This window comes from Scylla paramamosain, chromosome 36 (assembly GCF_035594125.1).
Source record: "Scylla paramamosain isolate STU-SP2022 chromosome 36, ASM3559412v1, whole genome shotgun sequence".
In the NCBI taxonomy this organism is placed as follows: domain Eukaryota; kingdom Metazoa; phylum Arthropoda; class Malacostraca; order Decapoda; family Portunidae; genus Scylla; species Scylla paramamosain.
The window spans coordinates 2838206-2861409 of NC_087186.1; the positions used below are offsets into that span (position 1 = coordinate 2838206).

The window sequence follows — 23204 nt, forward strand, 5'->3', positions numbered from 1 at the left end:
TCTAAGGCAGCAGTGAGTGATTATTGGGGGAAGGATGAAGCCAGAGCATTTGCCTTGTTGAAAGAGAAGTTAAGTCAGGCTCCAGTGTTGAAAAGTGCAGATTACAGCAAGCAGTTTGTGGTGGAGACAGATGCTAGCTTTGAAGGACTGGGAGCAGTTTTATCTCAGGAGCATGATGGGAGGTTGCATCCGGTGGCTTTTGCAAGTAGAGGTCTCAGAAAGTCAGAGCGGAACATGAGCAATTACACCTCTTGGAAGTTGGAGCTGTTGGCTCTGAAGTGGGCAGTGACAGAGCAGTTTAAGCACTATCTGGTGGGTGGACATTTTATAGTGCTGACGGATAATAATCCATTGGCACATTTGAACTCTGCCAAGCTTGGGGCAGTGGAGAGTAGGTGGCTGGGTGACTTGGGAAGGTTTGATTTTGAGGTGAAATACCGGCCAGGGAAGGAGAATGGTAACGCGGATGGATTGTCGAGGAGGCCCGAGGAATTGATTGAGGGAGGGGAGGAAGAGAAGGAGATATGGGAAACCAGTCCTAACACCTCGGTGAAAGGGGTGGCTGTGATGCAGGTATGGCGTGGTGCCAGTAAGGAGCAGCTTAGGGATATGCAACAGTCTTGTCCAGTTGTAGGGAAGTTGTGGAGACAAATGATTGGTAGAGTGAGGCCAGCAGAACTAAGGCAGTTGCTACAAGTAGAGGAGTTTAGGCAATGGTGGAGAGTGAGAGGGTCCCTCATTATGAGGCATGGGGTGATCTACTGGCGTGGAAGGGAGACAGATTCTAGGAAGTGGAAAGTGGTGTTGCCAGTGAATCAGAGACCAGAAGTGCTTAAAGCCGCTCATGATCAGTGGGGTCATCAAGGGATTGCTAGAACAACGTCACTAGTGAAGGATAGGTTTGCTTGGCCAGGACTACATGAAGACATCAAATTGTATGTGGCAAAGTGCAAAGTCTGTGTCATGGGGAAGGAGGAGGATGTGTGGGCCAAGACTAAGTTGGGTACGTTGGAAGCCAACCGCCCCTGGGAAGTGTTGGCTGTTGACTTCACTTTGCTGGATCCGGCCAGGGATGGCAAGGAAAATGTATTGGTGGTGACGGATGTGTTTAGCAAATTTGCCCTGGCCTTTCCTACTAAAAACCAAAAGGCAAGCACAGTAGCCAAGATCTTGGTGGAGGAGATTTTTCACCGTTTTGGTTGCCCAGAAAGGGTACATAGTGACCAGGGTAGGAATTTTGAGGGAAAGTTAGTGCAGGAACTATGCAAGTATTACCATGTAACCAAGTCTCGTACCACCCCGTATCACCCTCAAGGAAATGGGATCTGTGAGAGGTTTAACCGCACCTTACATGGGATGTTAGTTACCCTTGGTCAGGAACAGCGGGAGCATTGGCCTAGGCACTTGTCAAGCCTCACTGCCATCTATAATACCACACCCCATTGTGTCACTGGTTTTTCACCCCATTATTTGTTGTTTGGTGTGGAGCCCCATTTGCCTTTGGATAGGTTCTGTGAGGAAACTGATAGTGAGCCTACTAACCATAGCATGTGGATTAGGAAGCTCAGAGAGACACAGGAGGCTGCTTGGAAAGCAGCTAAGTTGAACATCAAGAGTTACCACAATACCAATACGTGGAAGCGTCAGGAGCAAGGAAAAGCAGAGCCATTGAGGGTGGGACAAAGAGTGTTGCTAAGGGACAATGCAGTACTAAGTAGGAGGAAGATTCAGCCTAAGTTTGCAGCTGAGGTGTGGGAAGTTGAAGAGGTGTTGGATGGGGTGAGTGGGGTGTATAGGGTCAGACCAGAAGGTGAGTCCGGCTGTAGTAAGGTGTTACATCGCAGTAACTTGCGTCCTTGGAATGGCAGTGAGGGCCATGCAGGGACAAGTAATGAAGGGCCACCAGAGGAGGAAGAAGTAGAAATGCCAGATATGACAGAAGTGTTAAAGCGCTTTGGGTTTCCAGAACCGGACTCAGAGGAACAAGTGGACTCAGTGGTTGAGCAGGAGGGAGAGGATGCCCTAGGGCCTGGTGAAGAGCCAGATGAACAGAGTGGTGAAGGCTCAGAGCAGGTTAAAGGGGTTCAGGCCCCTCAACTCAGGAGGTCTAGTAGGATTGCTGAAAGGGGTGCAACGGGTTCGTCTTGTGTTGGCTGTGGGGATTGTGCATGAGGGCATGCACAAAGTTCAGGGGGGGTGAGTGTAAGAAGTTGAAGTGGGCGCGCCTGCGAGAGGCTCACAGACTAGTCAGCGAGTCCCGCCAAAACGAGTCTTAAGGCCCTGAAGGTTTGTTGTTGTGGCGATTTTTGCGGGAGAGGCGAGCGAGAGAGAGACAGGGTGCAGATTAGTGGTAGATTTGCCATTTGATTTGCAGGTATGTTATTGGGATTTGTTGTATTCTTTCATGGTGAAACAGTGTACATTGGGGGACATTATTGGGAGATAGGGTGGTGATTTGTACGCTTGGTTGGCAGGAGTTTGGTCTTGGCAGTGTGCTGTGGGACGTCAGTGAGGTGGCACCGTAGCAGATACTGTGAACTAAGGAGGCTGCAGTGAGGAACTTGCTGTCCCTGGCTGCTATGGTGTTAGTACCGCCGTGCATGGAGGAAGAGCTGCAGTACTTCAGGGTAGTGGTAGTGGTGTACCTTCAGCGCGTTGGGTCGGTGTGCGGTTGGGCCTATAGGGTGTGAGGGTCCTGGGGGTACTGGTTAGGGTGGGACAGTGTCAGTGGCATATAACATTTCTTGTGTTGGTGCGTGAAGTGTTTATTTCTCCTGTTTATTTGTATGTGGATTTACCCATTTTCTCATGGGATCAGGTATTTTGGAGTGCTAGCAGTGTGGCCTCTAAGAGTGTTAAGCACTCATATTTTATTTGTGTTTTCTTTATTATGTACTCATTTGTGTTTTCTTTATTATGTACTCAACCATTAAATTTTTAAATTGTGGCCCGGGTTTCTGTGAACCTAAGCAGGAGGTTTAAATTAATCAGTGGGTTCTTGTGGTGAGTGCTTGGTGAGCCTAATTAAGGTAGGTTAACTGTGCCCTAGTTTGGCACTCATTACATATATATATATGTATATATATATATATATATATATATATATATATATATATATATATATATATATATATATATATATATATATATATATATATATATATTTTTTTTTTTTTTCCTAATATCAGTACCTCAAACTGCAATCTTTGTTGCTTTTAAAGTTTTGTAGCGGCGCCATGTAACCACGATGTTGCGGCCCCATAGCCTAAATCAATCAATCACTCTCACCACGCTATATGTTTATTATGTACTGGGTCCTTAACGTCCATATTTGGAATACGCTTTTCGAGGAAGGCAGGGATTCCACTCATACGGATCTTTTAAACATAGTGAAAAAAAAAAAAAAAAAACTTTTCGTCTTATAAAATCCCCTTCTCTAACAGATTGTCTTCAGTCTGTCTCTCATCATCGTAATGTTGGATCTCGTGCTATCTTCTACCGCTATTTCCACGCTAACTACTTTTATGATCTCGGTAACTTCCTCCTCCCGTATCCTCGGTGCAGAAGAGTTTCTACTTTCCCTCACCACTATTTTGTCCACCTATCTAATGCAAGACTTAACCAGCATTCTCAGTAAGTCATTCTCTATTCTGGTAAACTCTGGAACTCCCTGCCTGATTCTGTATTTACTCCTCTCTTTCAAGAGGAAGGTTTCAAAACATTATCCTCTGTTTTTGTATGATCTTTTCTAACTCTTTTTGGGATCCGTAGTTTTTTTTTTCTTACGCTTTGCCCCTTCCTTTCCTACATAAAAAAAAAAGGATACTTAAAACTTCCAATACCCAGAAATAGTAGTCGGAGAATGAAAACAGGCAAAGATATCCTATCATGCAACTAAGGTACAACACATAAAAAAATATTAATTATCAACAACTTGGAAAAGTTCACCTTGGAAATCACCAATCACCTTGGAAAAGGCCACGAATATAATCTTTTGGCTATTAACACTCGTGTTACAATAGAAAGAATGGAATATAGGAAATTGTTGAACAAGATGGTCTAGTTCCTGACACCGCTGCGAAGTTTTTTTTTTTTTTATGTGAGACTAATAACAGAGCAAATTTCCATCAGTGTCATGCAGTAAATACAGTGGGTCTGTAAACTCTCTCTCTCGTCTTAAAGCACAGTTAAGTTCATCCATCACGAATAACTCCATTTTTGCCAGACCCACTTATGCAGTTGTTATGAAGATTCTGGCATATTCTACGTAGTTTCATGTCTGAAAACACGTCTGGCACATTTAAATTAGAGTTTAAGATAAAAAGAAGCTTAAATGTGATGCCGAGGTGATCTTTATCGTTGATCTTAGCGACTTTTATGCCTTAAACATCGCCCTTATGCGATCTCTGGGATCCTACGCGCTTAAAGAGCTCTTTAGACTTCTGAACATCCGGTTCCAGATTCGTTAGTGGCGTTTACCGGACGGATGAGGTGTGTGTGTGTGTGTGTGTGTGTGTGTGTGTGTGTGTGTGTGCATGGATAATTTTACTGAGAAGAATCTTAATATCAGGGGTCATCTAGTGCTGAGTAATCGTTAGCAAAGATCGAAGTTGAGAGTTTAGAGGTAGCAGTGTTGTCATCTGAGTGAAATGAATGAAGGAAACGAGAAAGCAAAATATATTATGAATGATATCCAGCTTAAATTTGTATATAGTGAAATTGATTTAGGAGTGCCAATATCAAATAACCTAAAAAACTTAGCCAACAAGTTTCAGAAGTCGTAAATAAATCGAATAAAATAATTGGTTTAATCAGCAAATCATTTGAATATAAATCTAAAAATACCATCCTCAATTTGTATAATTCCTTGGTCCGTTCACTTTGAAAATATTGCGTTCAAGCTTGGTGTCCCTCTTACCAAAAAGACGTAAATAGAACGAGTTCAGCGTAGAGTAACAAAAATTATACCAAATCTAAAAAAAAAAAAAAAATCATACGAAAAGCGTCTTAAATAATTAAATATATTCCCATTAACTCAAAGAAGACTAAGAGGCGACTTAATGCATGTGTTTAAAATCATCAAAGGCATTGATAAGATGGACTGCAATAAGTATTTCACAATAGGCAATTACAAATAAGGACATAGTTGTAAAATTATTGGGAAATCCTTCATTTCTCTTGAATATATATATATATATATATATATATATATATATATATATATATATATATATATATATATATATATATATATATATATATATATATATATATATATATATATATATATATATATATATATTTTTTTTTTTATTTATTTATTTATTTATTTAGTTTTTTTTTTTTCATCGTACAGCAAATCTATGGAATGGACTTCCTCGAGACGTGATAGATTGCAACACCGATACTTTTAAACGCCGTCTTGATAAATAATTTGTCTTTGTTAGTGGTTAACTTCCTCAATTTTTTTTCTATTTTCATTTTTTTTCTACTAAATTTCATTCGAGTTTTTACTCCTCCAGCCCCGTAATTTATTTATTTCTGACCTGTTTCCTTTACAGCTTATGCCAGAGGGAGTTAAAAAAGCCTTGCTGTCTTTTTCTCCTACTATCACATTAGTAGTCCTAGGTGAGGTCACCTTATAAGGACCGCAAGACCTATTGTGGACTGTATATCTTTGTAACTAAGTAATCTATATAATTTTATCTTCATATCCAGTGTGGCGCCGCCACACATGTGTCTTCATATTTAGCGTGCCGCATCGGTGCGACCGCGCCTCATCTAGAACTGTCTGAATTTGTGTGTGTGTGTGTGTGTGTGTGTGTGCGTGTGTCTTTATGTGATGCACCATTGTGGCGATGCCACATCTTGCAATATGTGAATGTGTGTGTATCTTCATATCGGTGCGTCACACTCAGTGTGACGCACCGGTGTGGCGCTGTCTCATCTAGTTCTCATTTGTTTGTGAGTTTTAGCAATGCAGTGGCGCCATCGCCAAACAGCGTGACACTATGCAAGTCTGGGTGATGTGTTGCAGCAAACAAGTGGTTTATCTACGTAAATAATATGTTCGTGTCTATAAGCTGTACACGGAAATATGTATACATTACATAACACATACTTATTTATTTTTAATATTTATGAAGCCAATGGTAGAAAAGGCACCGAAGTCAGGATGGTAAGAATATACGACAAAACACGAAACTCGTGGTTACAAAAATGTTACATTATAAAGATCAATATGCCTATAACAGAAGACAAGGGCACTAACTTACCATTAACTGTAGATGGTGTGAAACATCTGGAAGTAGTGCAATGCTGTTTTTGACGAGCCAGTTCTCAACTGAGTGGGAGCCGCACATCAATGCTATGTCCAGTGCAGTTTGCCCTTTGTTGTTTTTAATCAAAATATCAGGAATTCGGGCTGCTATATATTTAACAGTGTCCAGATTGCCGGACATCACAGCATAATGAAGTGGAGTGTTGCCTGACTCATTGTCATGGTTGGAGAATGACCAACCAAACTTCTCCAACAGTTGTAATACCTTAACATGACCCCCCAAGCTTGCTGCATGTACTGGAGTTCTGCTCGTATAGGTTGCAGGGATGGGAGGGATGACATCTAGGAGGATGGCTAGACACTCATCCTGGCCATATTGTGCAGCATAATCGAGGGGTGTATATCCTGAAAATATTATATAAGCTTTAGTGCATATATGTGTACAAGAAATAAAAAAAAAGTCGGTATACTATACACATTGAATCATTCTGACACTACTGAACGAATAACAGTGAAAAGTAGTGGTCGACTTACACACATTGGTAGTCCTGCTGTCAGATGAACACAAAATTAATGGCTAGTATCGATAACGCTTTAATCCCTAACATTGGGGGCTACGGCAGCCCTGTGTCACCTGTGACTTTTCCATGGTGACTGGTATAACCATGATAAAATGATAACGTAAATTTCTTGGCAGTGTATAGGATGTTTTAGGATCTGACATATGAAGCAATCGCTGAGTGGTTCGGATCTTACGAACAAGCCACAGCCATTCATGACAGCTCTCCCACGACATCAACGGTTGCTCTAATATTTACAATAGGCGTCGGACCACCTGTGCACTGATTTTATTTATTTTTTTTAACTGTGTGTACAGCAATTCATTTACTGTGCATCCGTTTCCAAATATAATAAAAGTATTATGTGGCGATGTAATATATATATATATATATATATATATATATATATATATATATATATATATATATATATATATATATATATATATATATATATATATATATATATATCAGTTTGATGAAAATGTACATTTCATGTATAAAACATCCATACCAAAATTTCCTAACCATCTTTATTCATATACGTACTTATCTAATCATTTAGAGTTCTTTATTGTCTTTAATCCATTCATCTGCCAATCCATAATGTCACAGCGACGTTACGTGCTCGAGGCCGCATCTTCGACAAGGAATTAACCGTTATGGAGTATGCAGAAGGAAAGTCACTTTTCTTAATAAACAATAGGAGGTATAAAACAATCACCGACATAATATGGGCAACATTTACAGAGTTATTTCCTGGAACCAAAGCAGGTCCTCTTAGGGAGACCTGTGGAGAAAAGAAAGCGTGCACCCTGGGAAAGGCTTTTACTTTGACGCCTCCGGGCCGTAATCCATAGTTGTCTAGAATGTAATTAAATACGAGATAATGTACGACCTAACAACTCCAGATACATGCATCGTGGTTGGTGCCATGCCAAGCGGTCGATCGAGTAGTAAGCGGGGTGTGGGATCCGCTGGAAATCCCGACGACACGGGGCGTAACAATTTATCAGCATTAATCTCGCATAATCCAATCCTTTTGTTCCACCCTCCGTAATCCCCACTCTATCCACTCTCCGCCTTCTTTTCGCTTCACCTCCAGCTCCGCACCCTCACACCTCACTTCGCGTCTCCCACCTTGCCTTACTTCCCTCACCAAATCGTAAGAACTCACCTCGCCTTCACTTCATTCCGTTGCCAGTTTTGGTCTCCTAAAGTCAGTTATCCTTCTTATATTTGTATTTCTGTAAGCTTCCTTTTATTTCAAACTTAACCTAATTACACAATGATCATTATTGCCAAACTTTTCTAACATCTATGTGGGTGTGATTCATCTTTATATGACAGAATGTCATATAAATCTTTATATGACAGAATGTGGGCTTCAAGATTACCTGCTTTAACAGATGTCTTGAAGTATATTTAGAAAATCCCATGCTTCACTGTCCCCAACTCTCAGCTTCCAGTCAACGTTTTAATCATTGAAATCCACTAAAACACCTGAACTACACTTTTCTTAAAGTTCTCTGTGGCCAGTCTCAGTAACATTGTTTGCCTCTCTTCCTTGACATCAACCCACATCAACTTCTGGATTTAATGACATCCTTGGTTCTGGGATGCATTTCATCTGTTCCTGTTAACTTGAACTTCTTCAATCTGATGTCCATCTGTCATCTTAATTTTATCCTCTTTTGAAAATTTGTTCATTTTTCGTATCATTTGCATTTTCTTTTTTTCGGAAAACAAACTGTGAATAAAGCTCTTGCACACTGTTATATTGACGCGTGTCATGTCTTCGCCGAAGTTAACTGCAGCCTAATTAGTCATTGATAATCAATTTAAATTTTTCCCTGTCTTCCGTCGTACTAGCGGGCTGAAATTTAAACCCATAAAGAAGTGAAAAACCTAGTCCAGTATGACAGTACAAGATACCAGTCAACCCCTATATTTTTCGTAAAATTATTTAATGAAGTTGACATGATTTTAAGAGCGGGCAGCTTCGTGAGCCGCGTTGGTTGTGGGCCTCGTAGCTTCCGGGAAGAGATGTGTCGACAGATGAGCTAACCGTCTCACCCCTCGCTTAGTCAGTTGGTGAGTACAGATGGATAGGACGCGTTCCTTGTGAAAGTTGGTATATTAATGTAATTCTGCTTTTATAAGCAATATGCATGATTTGGTGAGGAGCTGGGTATTATTTGTATAATTTAAAATGTATTATTTTACTCTTGCTTCCCTCCCCAGTGGGAACCGTCTCGTCGTGGTGGGGGTCTTGCGTGTCACCATGACCTGGCGAGCGAGACTAGAGATGCCTTTGTCCCTTCATAGAAGCTGTTTTAGCTAGAAATGAGATGTGAAATTTCCAGTTCAGATTATAAGTAAAGGACAGACCGAGGATGTTCAGTGTTGAAGAGGGGCCAGTTGAGTATCATTGAAGAAGAGGTGATGTGATAAAGGTCTGGAAGGTTGTGTCGAGTTGATAGATGGAGGCATTGAGTTTTTGAGGCATTGATCAATATCAAGTTTGCTCTGCCCCAATCAGAAATTTTCGAAAGATCAGAAGTCAAGCGTTTTGTGGCTTCCCTGCGTGAACTGTTTACTTCCTGAAGGGTTGGACGTCTAATAAAAGATATGGAAAAGTGCAGGGTGATATCATCAGCGTAAGAGTGGATAGGACAAAAAGTTTGGTTTAGAAGGTCATTCATGAATAATAAGAATGGGTAACAGGACAGAACCCTGAGGAACACCACTGTTAATAGATTTAGGAGAAGAACAGTGACCGTCTACCACAGCAGCAATTGAACGGTCAGAAAGGAAACTTGAAATGAAGTTACAGAGAGAAAGATAGAAGCCGTAGGAGGGTAGTTTGGAAATCAAAGCTTTGCGCCAGAGTCTATCAAAAGCTTTTCATACATCCAAGGCAACAGCAAAAGTTTCATCAAAATCTTTAAAAGAGGATGACCAAGACTCATTAAGGAAAGCCAGAGGATCACCAGTAGAGCGACCTTGACGGAACCCATACTGGCGATCAGATAGAAGGTTGTGAAGTGATAGATGTTTAAGAATCTTCCTGTTGAGAATTGATTAAAAAAAACTTTAGACAGGCAGGAAATTAAAGCAATAGGACGGTAGTTTGATGGATTAAAACCGTCACCCTTTTTAGGAACAGGCTGAATGTTGGCAAACTTCCAGCAAAAAGGAAAGGTAGATGTTGACAGACAGAGCTGAAAGAGTTTAACTAGGCAAGGTGCAAGCACGGAGGCACAGTTTCGGAGAAGAATAGGAGGGCCCACGTCAGGTCCATAAGCCTTCCGAGGCATTAGGCCAGCGAGGGCATGGAAAAACATCATTACGAAGCATTTTAATAGGTAGCATGAAGTTGCCAGAGGATGGAGGAGGAACAAGCCCTGAATCGTCCAAGTTGGCGTTTTTAGCAAAGGTTTGAACGAGGAGTTCAGCTTTAGAAATAGATGTGACAACAGCGGTGCCATCTGATTGAAATAAACGAGGGAAGAAGAAGAAGCAAAGTTATTGGAGATATTTTTTGGCTAGATGCCAGAAATCATGATGAGAGTTAGATCTTGAAAGATTTTGACGTTTTCTGTTAATGAAGGAATTTCTGTCTAGTTGGAGAACAAACTTGACATGGTTCCAGGTAGAAATATAAAATGCATTGGATTCTGGTGATGGAAAGCTGAAGTACCTTTTGTGGGCCACTTTTCTATCATGTATAGCATAAAAAAACAAGCTGCGTTAAACGAAGGTGTGGAAGGTTTAGGTCGAGAAAAAGAGTGAGGAATGTATGCCTCCATGCCAGACATTATCACCTCTGTTATGCGCTCGGCACACAAAAACGGGAAGCAGTATTCATTCCAAGGAAAATCAGCAAAATACCTCATCAGATCCCCCCAACTAGCAGAGGCAAAAAAGAGGCATCTTCGCTCAGGGGGACCGTGATACAGATATGAGATTGTGATCGCAGGAGCCAAACGGAGAAGAGAGGGTGACAGCATAAGCAGAAGTATTAGAAGTCAGGAAAAAGGTCAAGAATGTTTGGCGTATCTCCAAGACGGTCAGGAATATAAGTAGGGTGTTGCACCAATTGCTCTAGGTCGTAGAGGATAGGAAAGTTAAAGGCTAGTTCACCAGGATGGTGTGTGAAGGGAGGGGAAAGCCAAAGCAGGTGGTGAACATCGGAGTCTCCAAGAATGGAGATCTCTACAAAAGGGAAGGAAGTCAGAATTTGCTCCACTTTGAACGTTAAGTAGTCAAAAAATTTCTTATAGCCAGAGAAGTTAGGTGAGAGGTATATAACACAGATAAATTTAGTTTGAGAGTGACTCTGTAGCCGTAGCCAGACGGTGAAAAATTCCAAAGATTCAAGAGCGTGGGCATGAGAATAGTTTAATTCTTTGCGCACATAAACATCCAGCAACATCCAGCTTTGAATTGAAAATGAGGATAGAGAAAGTAGGAGGAAACAAAAAAGGTGCTACTTTCAGATGCCTCAGACACCTGAGTTTCAGTGAGGAAAATAAGATGAGGCTTAGAAGAGGAGAGGTGGTGTTCTGCAGATTGAAAATTAGATCTTAGACCGCGAATGTTGCAGAAATTAATGAAGAAAAGTTGAGGGGGGTGTCAAGACACTTAGGGTCGTTGTCAGAAGGGCAGTCCGACCTGGGGACATTTCTGGTCTTCCCCCCAGATGGGGACTCCGAGGCTTCTGTAGGACTCGCCATGATAATTTAGAAATTTTGAGTGAAGGGTGTGTGTGTGTTATTAAGTGACTGTAGTTTTGTGTGAAGGAAGAGAGTTGTCTTTAGAGGGCAGGCTCTGATTGCCCTCTTGTGTTGTGAGACGTTCAGTGAGGTCACAGCTGGGTTTAATGATAATTTCACATCACTCCCTGATCCAGTGCTTTAGACCTCACTGGGAGTAATTATCGTTTCGGCAGGTCCGTACTGCCTCCTCCTCTAATGTTCAACGAATAGTCAAGATTAGAGGGAATAATATGATTTTTTTTTTTCACTTTTTATGGTTCTTTTTTCCCTGAACGAGTAAAGATCGGCCCTCTTTCTCTTCCATTAAAGGCATTCGTTGATCGTCCTTTACAATGCTACTGTTGTTATGAGTTCGGTCATGGTAGGAAAAACTGTCAGAATCGTCCCCGGTGCGGTCACTGCTCAGCTCTTTACTCGCACCATGCCTTTCAATGGGAATCGGAACCCTACTGCTTCTACTGCAGAAAGGCTCTCCCGTTACGTTTCCGACAATGCAACAGGTACCATATCGAGGAGGACATCCTCCAGCTGGCTAATGCAAAATTTATAAATCTAGGTAGTGCCAGATGAGAACTTTTCAGACATAAGGATGGTGGGGCAAAAACATATGCCTCCTCTCCACTCTAGTTCTTCTACCTCCACCACCACAGTTACACTTTCCCGCCTCTCTCAACCATCAATTGTTTCCCCTCCTTGTTTTCCCCTCCTTGTGAAAATGTCGCTCCTTCAATTTCTGTCAGCAACAAGTTCTCTGTTTTTGAGGCTATCACATGATCTTCAACCAAGCCGCCCTTCTCCTTTTCAGCAAAACCTTCCACTACATCATCAGCTACATCACAGTCGATTCCCAAACTTTTAAGCCCCCACAGACACATACTAACAACTCTCCCACTCTTCCTCCTCAGTTCCACCAAAAACGTTTCTAGGGATTCTGCCGAGTCCCTAGTCTTAAAGGGCGTTCCCTCTAAAAAGATCCTTTTGAGAGCTTCAGATGACGTTATATAACAAAGTGACTCCTCCACATCCGAAATAGACATGGTTTCTCTGCTCGTCTTCCAAATAAGTCCTCTAAGTTTCAATTACTCAATCTCAGGTTTCTACGCCTATAAGTATCGTGGGACCAGATAAGCCTCACAGACGGAGTAATGTACATAGTCATGTAGGCAAAGGGAAGCTTCTCTCTGGGGCTTCACTGAAAACTCCCTCAAAATACTATTTTATAAAATCTGTTTGCATTTGTTTGGAAGACACGATGTTCGGAGAATAAATTAACTTTAGTCCTCCTGGCTATTATGCTTTCTTGCCCACTCTAATTCCTGGTCAGGGTCACCACGGTGGCACTGCCGGTTTTATTCGCAATGATATTGCTTTTATCCACCTGCAGATTCACTCACCGCTGCAGGTTGTTGCTATTAATTCTTTTATAAATAGTTTTTATTCATTGTGCAGTTTGTATCTGCCTCCCAGTGTTCCGTTCGAGAGAAATGAATTTTATAATCTTTTAAGTGCTTTTTCTTCTCTTCTTTTAGTGGGAGACTTCAATGGTCGCCATCCTTTGTGGGAAGATGCTGCTGTCAACCCTTGTGGTCTTTTAACTGTTTTTGTTTTCTTTTCTTTATCGAAAATTCATGATTGGAGATTGTAAACTCTGGAGAAGTTATCCATTTCCACAGTCAAACCGGTACTTTTATAATAATAGATCTCTCTCTCTCTCTCTCTCTCTCTCTCTCTCTCTCTCTCTCTCTCTCTCTCTCTCTCTCTCTCTCTCTCTCTCTCTCTCTCTCTCTCTCTCTCTTTATGTACCTCTAATCTGTTTTCTTGATTTTAGCTAGAAAGTTTTACCAGACCTATATGGGAGCGATCACTTCCCAGTTTTATTGGAGTCAGTTGATTCATTCACGTACTAAGGAAACTGTGATGAGGCTGCAATATACTTCACTGATATCTTGCAGTCCGGTGCTGTTCAATCCATCTCTAAGATATATGGGCGGTTTCCTAAACGTCTTGTTCCATGGTGGAATGCGAATTGTACAGCCGCTACTGAAGAAAGACGTGCTGCCTTTTCTTGCTTTCGCCGGCACCATGGGGACGTCTACTGTTTGGAGGCTTTTCAGCGAGCGCGTGCCAGTATTCGCCACACCTTAACGAGGGCTCGCCAGGAGTATTGGAAGACTCTTCCATCACAGTTCGCACACCACTCACCGAAGTCTTCAAGAGTCCGCAAAATATCTAGAAAGTACTTCCATGTTGAGGGCATGGTGGCAGACCCAAAGACAGTTGCCGACCTGTTTGCTGAGCACTTTTTAAGTGTCTCTAGAGAGGATCCAACTCTACCTATGACACTTCATCGCCGACATATGGAATCTGCTGAAATCAATTTGTCTCCCTTGGTGGAGTCTTATAATGTCCCATTGTCTCGGTCTGCACTACGTATGGCTTTGTCCCAGTACCATGATTCAATCCCGGTCCCGATGATATCCCATATTCATTCTTTTGCGCCACATGTCCGACGAAGCTTTTATCTTTTTACTTGACCTCTAAAACTTCATTTGACATGTCGGTGATTTTCCATCTTCTTGGGGTGTTGCTGTAATTATTTCCATTCAAAAGCCGGGAAAAGATCATCACCTAACGATCAATTATCGCGCTATTTCTTTAACTTCATGCATTTTTAAGTTGCTGGAAAAGATTAAGAATATCAGGGAGAGAGGCAATTACTTGTTTCCTGTTCAGTATGGTTTCTGAGAAAATGCGATTTACGACTGATGCTTTATTGTTTCTGGAATCTTCCATTTGTGAGGTATTTGCCAATAAGCAACAGTCTTTTTTGATTTAGAGAAAGTTTACAACACAGTCAAGCGTCATGGCATTTTCCTTAGTATTTCTGAGTTTGGTCTCCGTGGGCGACTTCTTATTTTTATACAACAATTTTTATCCCTTTTTCTTTCTTTTTTTTTTTTTTTACGGGTACGGGTTAGTGGCGATGTGTCGGGACTTCGCCCACTTGAAGATGGCGTGCTGCAAGGATGTAAACTAAATGTCATACTTCTCGTTGTAGTTATAAACAGTGTCATTAGTGTACTTCCGGAAGGAGTTCGTGGTATCTTATATGTCGATGACTTCTCGATCTCCTTTTCTGCGGCGTGGATGCCTTTGATTGAGAAGAAATTGTAGTTAACAATTAATAGGATTTCTCTATGACCATACATTTTTGCCGCCTTCGTGGTGTTCATCCTGAACCAGATCTATATCTATATGATCGAAGAATTTCTTGTGTGGAGGAAACTCGTTTCCTGGGACTTGTATTTGACAGACACCTGACTTGGATACCTCACCTTCGTTATATTAAGGTGGCATGCATGAAGGCGCTGTCGCTCCTTAGAATCATGACTCAAACCTCTTGAAGAGCTGATAGACAAAACCTTCTCTTGCACCGAACTCTTATGCTTTCAAAGTTGGAGCATGGTTGTGAGTTTTATTCCTTTGCTAGTGAGGCTGGGCTTCGTGTGTTGGACTCGGTGCACCATGCCGGTGTTCGCTTGTCATCTAGTGCATTCCGCTTATCCCCAGTCCCTAGCTTACTGGTGATAGCTGGTGTCCTTCCGTTGGATTTGCGTCGCAACTCTATATTACTGAGGTGCTGATATCTTGTTCAACGTCATCCTGACTCTGCTCCTTGTCTGGCCGTCTTCTGTGATTCACGTCCCCGTTTATATATGTTTCACCTGAATTTCTCTTAATCTTTTGGTGTTAGGGTTGCATCTGTTACAGCAGGATTAAGTGTACCCTCTGTTTCTGTAAATCCCTGTAAATATCCTAGAATTGGTTACTGGCAATTCCAAGATATTTCTGTCTGCGGCCCTGCTATCCCTAATAAGAACTTATTACTAGATTATGAGTCCCGTGCATTATTCTTGGAACACTATTCCACACATTCTGACTCCATCCCCGTCTTTATGGACGGTTCAAACTCCTAAAATGAGTCGGATTTTGTGTTCTTTCCTTCATTCCATCGAGGCAGTAGCCTCCTCGGAGTTGCCTTTTTTTTTTTTTTAGGGTGAACTGTCTATCATTATTTTAGCTTTATTTTTTTTTTTTTACTCTTCCCACCTCATGTTTTAAAAATTTTAGCGATTTTCGCAGTGTTCTTTCGGCTTTTCGACATTTTATCCTTTCTTCCCTTCACCCAATTGTTCTATCGATTCTTGTGTGAACATACCTTTTACAGCGTAAAAGCTATCACGTCGTATTTTACTGGGTCCCGGCACATATTAGAGTTCAGGGAAATGAGAAGGCCGATAGGCTGGCTAAAGAGGCGGGTTCACGGGTTCCTCCTTCCAACCCCATTCCCTTTCATGACTTATACTTCATTATAAGGGTGGCTTTTCTTGCTAGTTGGTAGGGCAGGTGGGAGGATTTGGTTGGCACCACTAAGGTGGGTGAGGAAACCAGTAATTTTCCGTCTATGGTCTTATGTCTATGTGAGGGAGCGCCGCTCAGAGACTGCACTGGCCCGTCTCTGGACGGGTCACACACGTCTCACTCATGGTTACCTCATGTCCCGGGAAACCCAACCATTTTGTAATGACTGCTTAGTTTCCCTTACAGTTCGACACTTTCTAGTGGAGTGTCCGTGTCTGGTGGAGCTGCGAGAGCCATATCTTTTCCGTTGCCACGATGAGGATGGGATTAACCAGATGTCACTGATACTTGAGAGAGGATTCTCTCCCTGGGACCTGAGATCCTTAGTTTTGTGGAGAAGGCCGGTCTTCTAAGCAAACTATAAATTACCTTTTAGCTGTTCTTATTTTATTTTATCAATAATATATTATTGGGCAGAACTTTGTCTTTCCGGTGGAAGAACATAGCGGCAAATGAGGAAGAAATGTAAGGAACAACGCCAGGTCTTGGGGCCTGGGTCAGTGGGGTCAGTGTCTTGGGCACGTGACGAACAACACCAGATATCTGGGTCGGTGGGATTAGTGTCTTGGGTATGGAATGAACTACGCCAGACAGAGTGATCAGTGGGAGTCAGTACCCCCTCACTTTAAATGAAATTAAGTAACTAAAACATTACTATACCAACCCTCTCCTTTTTATTATTTTTTTTTTATGTTTTTTTTCCCGTTTCCTTTTTTTATGTTTACTTTTATAGTGGTCTTTTAACATTTTTACCATATCCATAATTTTGTTTTTAATACCGACATTTAAAGAACTGCAATCTTTGTCGCTTTTAAAGGTTTGTAGCAGCGCCATATGATCGCGATGTTGCGGCGCTATACATTAAATCAATCAATTAATTGTGAGGCTGTAACATTATACCTATATATTTAGAGAAAACTGCAACTCTAAAAATTGTTGACTCTAATATTACCAGAGCCTCATTCTTTACTATGTATTTATTGTGGATATCTTCTCTACCAATGAAAGGTAGTTTGCGATTGCTAAGATATTTCGCATTTACAATCCGTCAGTCAGTTCCTTCTATTCATCTTAACCTGTTTATAGAGTAGATGCAGCAGAATTGATGACATCATCTAAATCATGATTGTGTATCCTAAATGATCTTGATGTTACTCAAATTTAATCACTGTGTATCTCATTAAGTCTCCCCAATCATCTTGTGCAAACAAATAAATCATTACAATCATCGTCATCAACCATCACATACGCAATCGATATCGATTGGTTGATTGATTTGGGTTATGGCGCTACGCAACTAATACCACATCACTCATTACTATAATTCACACTGTCACTATTACTACCTGAACACATCATTGCCGCCACCAAAAGAGCCATCAATGCAGCCACAATTCTCATTTTAATAGTACACAATGCCATGGCATCAGATAACAAGTACAAGGCTTACCATTAGCTTGCGCTATTGGATTTGCGCCGCTTTCCAGCAGCGCCACCATTATATCTACAAAATTAAGCGCGGCAGCATACATCAGGGGAGTCTTCTTGTCAGTACCACTTCCTTCCACCGGCAATCCCATATCAAGAAAGAGACGCACCAGCTGCATGTGACCAGAGTGTGCTGCTATGGTCAACAGACACCATGACACATCTTGGTATGTAGGATATGTCAGGTGAAAATTCCCTCCCCGAGCAATAGCATCACACACTCCATCTAGATGTCCCTCTTTGGTAGCTGTGGCCAATTCCTGCCAATAAAAGATATATAAAAAAGATGGTGTGATAATAAAGCAATAAATAAAACAATAGATAAATAAATAAATAAATAAATAAATAAATATATATATATATATATATATATATATATATATATATATATATATATATATATATATATATATATATATATATATATATATATATATATATATATATATATATATATATATATATATATATATATATATATATATATATATATATATATATATATATATATATATATATAGGAAGGACACTGGCCAAGGGTAACAAAAATCTAATAAAAAAAATGCCCACTGAAATGCCAGTCCCATAAAAGGGTTAAAGCAGTGGTCAAAAATTGATGAATAAGTGTCTTGAAACCTCCCTCTTGAAGGAATTCAAGTCATAGGAAGGTGGAAATACAGAAGCAGGCAGGGAGATCCAGAGTTTACCAGAGAAATGGATGAATGATTGAGAATACTGGTTAACTCTTGCGTTAGAGAGGTGGACAGAATAGGGGTGAGAGAAAGAAGAAAGTCTTGTGCAGCGAGGCCGCGGAAGGAGGGGAGGCATGCAGTTAGCAAGATGAGAAGAGCAGTTAGCATGAAAATAGCGGTAGAAGACAGCTAGATATGCAACATTGCGGCGGTGAGAGAGAGGCTGAAGACAGTCAGTTAGAGGAGAGGAGTTGATGAGACGAAAAGCTTTTGATTCCACCCTGTCTAGAAGAGCAGTATGAGTGGAACCTCCCCAGACATGCGAAGCATACTCCATACATGGACGGATAAGGCCCTTGTACAGAGTTAGCATCTGGGGGGGGGGGGTGAGAAAAACTGGCGGAGACGCCTCAGAACACCTAACTTTATAGAAGCTGTTTTAGCTAGAGATGAGATGTGAAGTTTCCAGTTCAGATTATAAGTAAAGGACAGACCGAGGATGTTCAGTGTAGAAGAGGGGGACAGTTGAGTGTCACTGAAGAAGAGGGGATGGTTGTCAGGAAGCTGTAAACGACACTTATCCGCAGGAGGATATAATACTTTGTTGGATGAGGGCTGTCTGGCCAAGGGCAACAAAATATATGAAATAAAGCCCACTCAGCGCCAGTTCCAATACAGATGTCAAATAGAGTGGCAAAAAGAAAGAAAAAGAACAGGATAGGTGTCTTGAAAATTGTCTTGAAGGAGTCAAAGTCATAGGAAGAAGGAAATCCAGAAACAGGAGGGGAGTACTAGAATTTACCAGAGAGAGGAATGAGTGATTGAGAATACTGCTTAACTCTTGAATGAGAGAAATGGACAGAATAGGGAAGAGAGAAAGAAATATTGTGTAGGCCATGAGAGGAAGGGAAACAGGCAGTTAGCAAGTTAGCGTGAAAATAACAGTAGAGAATAACAAGAGATGCGACATTGCAACGTTAATAGAGAGGTTGAAAACAGTCAGTTAAAAGAGAGGAGTTGATAAGATGAAAAGCTTTTGATTCTACCTATGTAAAATAGCGCTATCTCTCCATACATGGAGAGATAGGCCCCCGGTACATGATTAGTAGCTTAAGGGGGGATGAGAAAAATTCTCTCTCTCTCTCTCTCTCTCTCTCTCTCTCTCTCTCTCTCTCTCTCTCTCTCTCTCTCTCTCTCTCTCTCTCTCTCTCTCTCTCTCTCTCTAGCTTGCAAAGAACCACCCTAGTGGGACCCACTTTTTCTTGCATTAGAGAGGTGGATAGAATACGTGTTAAGAGAAAGAAGAAAGTCTTGTGCAGCGAGAGGAGGGGAGGCATACAGTTAGCAAGATCAGAAGAGCAGTTAGCATGAAAACAGCAGGTAGAAGACAGCTAGACCTGCAACATTGCGGCGATGAGAGAGAGGCTGAAGACAGTCAGTTAGAGGAAAGGAGTTAATGAGACGAAAAGCTTTTGATTCCACCCTGTCTAGAAGAGCAGTATGAGTGGAACCCCCCAGACATGTGAAGCATACTCCATACATGGACGGATAACGCCCTTGTACAGAGTTAGCAGCTGGGGGGGTGAGAAAAACTGGCGGAGACGTCTCAGAACGCCCAACTTCATAGAAACTGTTTTAGCTAGAGATGAGATGTGAAGTTTCCAGTTCAAATTATAAGTAAAGGACAGACCGAGGATATTCAGTGTAGAAGAGGGGGACAGTTGAGTGTCATTGAAAAAGAGTGGATAGTTGTCTGGAAGGTTGTGTCGAGTTGATAGATGAAGGAGTTGAGTTTTTGAGGCATTGAACAGTGCAGTGTGGTATCATCAGCGTGGGGGTGGATAGGGCAAGAAGTTTGGCTTAGAAGGTCATTTATGAATAATTAAAAGAGAGTGGGTGACAGGATAGAACCCTGAAGAACACCACTGTTAATAGATTTAGGAAAAGAATAGTGACCATCTACCAAAGCAGTAATAGAACGGTCTGAAAGGAAACTTGAGATGAGAGACGGATAGAAGCTGTAGGAGGGTAGTTTGGAAATTAAAGCTTTGTTCCAGACTCTATCAAAAGCTTTTAATAAGTCCAAGGTAACAGCAAAAGTTTCATCAGAATCTCTAAAAGAGGATGACCAAGACTCAGTAAGGAAAGCCAGAAGATCACTAGTAGAGCGGCCTTGACGGCACCCATACTGGCGATCAGATAGAAGGTTGTGAAGTGATAGATTTGTGACAAATCTATCAAAAGCTTTTAATAAGTCCAAGGCAACAGCAAAAGTTTCACCAAAATCTCTAAAAGAGGATGACCAAGACTCAGTAAGGAAGGCCAGAAGATCACCAGTAGAGCAGTAGAGCGATCAGAGAAGGTTGTAAAGTGATAGATGTTTAAGAATTTTCCTGTTGAGGATAGATTCAAAAACTTTAGATAGGCAGGAAATTAAAGATATAGGGACGGTAGCTTGAGGGATTAGAACGGTCACCCTTTTTAGGAACAGGCTGAATGTAGGCAAACTTCCAGCAAGAAGGCAAGGTAGTTGTTGACAGACAGAGCCGAAAGAATTTGACTAGGTAAGGTGCAAGCACGGAGGCACAGTTTCGGAGAACAATAGGAGGGACCCCATCAGGTCCATAAGCCTTCCGAGGGTTTAGGCCAGCGAGGGCATGGAAAACATTACGAAGAATTTAATAGGTAGCATGAAGTAGTCAGAGGGTAGAGGAGAGGGAGGAACAAGCCCTGAATTGCCCAAGGTAGAGTTTTTAGCAAAGGTTTGAGCGAAGAGTTCAGCTTTAGCAATAAATGTGATAGGTGTGGTGCCATCTGGTTGAAATAAAGGAGGGAAAATAGAAGAAGTAAAGTTATTAGAGTTATTTTTGGCTAGATACCAGAAGTCATGAGGGGAGTTGGATTTTTAAATATTTTGACACTGTTAAAGAAGGAGTTTTTGGCTAGTTGGAGAACAAACTTGTCATGGTTCCGAGTAGAAATATAAAGTGCATGAGATTCTGGTGATGGAAGGCTGAAGTACCTTTTGTGGGCCACCCCTCTATCATATATAGCATGAGAACAAGCTGTGTTAAACTAAGGTTTGGAAGGTTTAGATCGAGAAAAAGAGTGAGGAATGTACGCCTCCATGCCAGACATTATCACCTCTGTTATTCGTTCAGCACACAAAGATGGGTCTCTGACACGGAAGTAGTAGTCATTCCAAGGAAAATCAGCAAAATACCTCCTTAGGTCCCCCCAACTAGCACAGGCAAAACGCCAGAGGTATATGGCGTTTTGTCAGGATTGAGGATGACTGAGGAGGGATTGGAGCAATAGGACAACATACAGATATGAGATTGTGGTCGGAGGAGCCTAACGGAGAAGAGAGAGTGACAGCATAAGCAGAAGGATGACAGGTCAAGAAAAGGTCAAGAATGTTGAGCGTATCTCCAAGACGGTCAGAAATACGAGGAATACGAAGGAATACGAAATGTTGTCCAGGTCGTGAAAGTCAGTGAAGGGAGAGGAATGCCAAAGTTTGTGGTGAACACTGAAGTCTCCAAGAATGGAGATCTCTGCAAAAGGGAAGAGAGTCAGAATGTGCTTCACTTTGGAAGTTAAGTAGTCAAAGAATTTCTTATAGTCAGAGGAGTTAGGTGAGAGGTATACAGCACAGGTAAATTTAGTTTGAGAGTGACTCTGTAGTCGTAGCCAAATAGTGGAAAACTCGAAAGATTCAAGAGCGTTTGCACGAGAGCAGGTTAAGTGGTTACGCACATAACCGCAATATCCAGCTTTGGATCGAAATTGAGAATAGAGAAAGTAGGATAAAACATAAAAGGGGCTACTGTCAGTTGCCTCAGACACCTGTGTTTCATTGAGGAAAAGATGAGTTTTATAAAAGGAGAGGTGGCGTTCTACAGATTGAAAATTAAATCTTAGACCCACGAATGTTACAGAAGTTAATGAAGAAAAAGTTGAGGGGAGTGTCAAGACATTTAGGGTCATCATCAGAAAGGCAGACCTACCTGGGGACATTTGTGGTCCCCTCCCCAGATGGGAACCCCAAGGCGGGTTGTAGGCGTTGCCATGAATTTTGAAATTTTCAGTGAAGGGTGTGTGTTATTATGTGCTTGTAGTTTTGTGTGGAGGAAGAGAGTTGTCTTTAGAGGGTAGGCTGTGACTGCCCCCTTGTGTTGTGGGAGACAAAGGAAAACGTTCAGTGAGGTCACAGCTGAGTTTAATGATAAGTTCACAGCACCCCCTGATCCAGTTCTTTAGACCTCACTGGGAGTAATTATCGTTTAGGCAGGTGCCTACTGCCTCCTCCTTTTTTTTTTTTTTTTATGTAGGAAGGATACTGGCATGCATGGAGGCATGCAGTAAGTAAGATCAGAAGAGCTGTTATCATGAAAATAGCGGTAGAAAACAGCTAGATATGCAACATTGCGGCGGTGAGAGAGAGGCTGAAGACAGTCAGTTAGAGGAGAGGAGTTGATGAGACGAAAAGCTTTTGATTCCACCCTGTCTAGAAGAGCAGTATGAGTGGAAACCCCCCAGACATGTGAAGCATACTCCATACATGGACGGATAAGGCCCTTGTACAGAGTTAGCAGCTGGGGTGGTGAGAAAAACTGGCGGAGACGTCTCAGAACACCTGACTTCATAGAAGCTGTTTTAGCTAGAGATGAGATGTGAAGTTTCCAGTTCAGATTATAAGTAAAGGACAGACCGAGGATGTTCAGTGTAGAAGAGGGGGACAGTTGAGTGTCATTGAAGAAGAGGGGATAGTTGTCTGGAAGGTTGTGTCGAGTTGATACATGGAGGAATTGAGTTTTTGAGGCATTGAACAATACCAAGTTTGCTCTGCCCCAATCAGAAATTTTAGAAAGATCAGAAGTCTGTGGCTTCCCTGCGTGATATGTTTACCTCCTGAAGGGTTGGACGTCTATGAAAAGACGTGGAAAAGTGCAGTGTGGTATCATCAGCGTAGGAGTGG

The 23204-nt window shown here is 41.6% G+C and overlaps 1 protein-coding gene across 4 annotated transcripts in view; it reads right to left on the minus strand.

The window, feature by feature from the left end:
* LOC135090826 (serine/threonine-protein phosphatase 6 regulatory ankyrin repeat subunit C-like) overlaps positions 1-23204 on the minus strand; it is a 203516-nt gene that overhangs the window by 135408 nt on the left and 44904 nt on the right. For all 4 annotated transcript variants that reach the window (XM_063987912.1, XM_063987910.1, XM_063987911.1 and 1 more), the window contains 2 exons: positions 17494-17791; positions 6276-6685 (listed from right to left, as the gene is read on the minus strand). In XM_063987912.1, coding sequence (XP_063843982.1) covers positions 6276-6685; positions 17494-17791 — 708 coding nt within the window. The remainder of the gene's footprint in view (positions 1-6275; positions 6686-17493; positions 17792-23204) is intronic.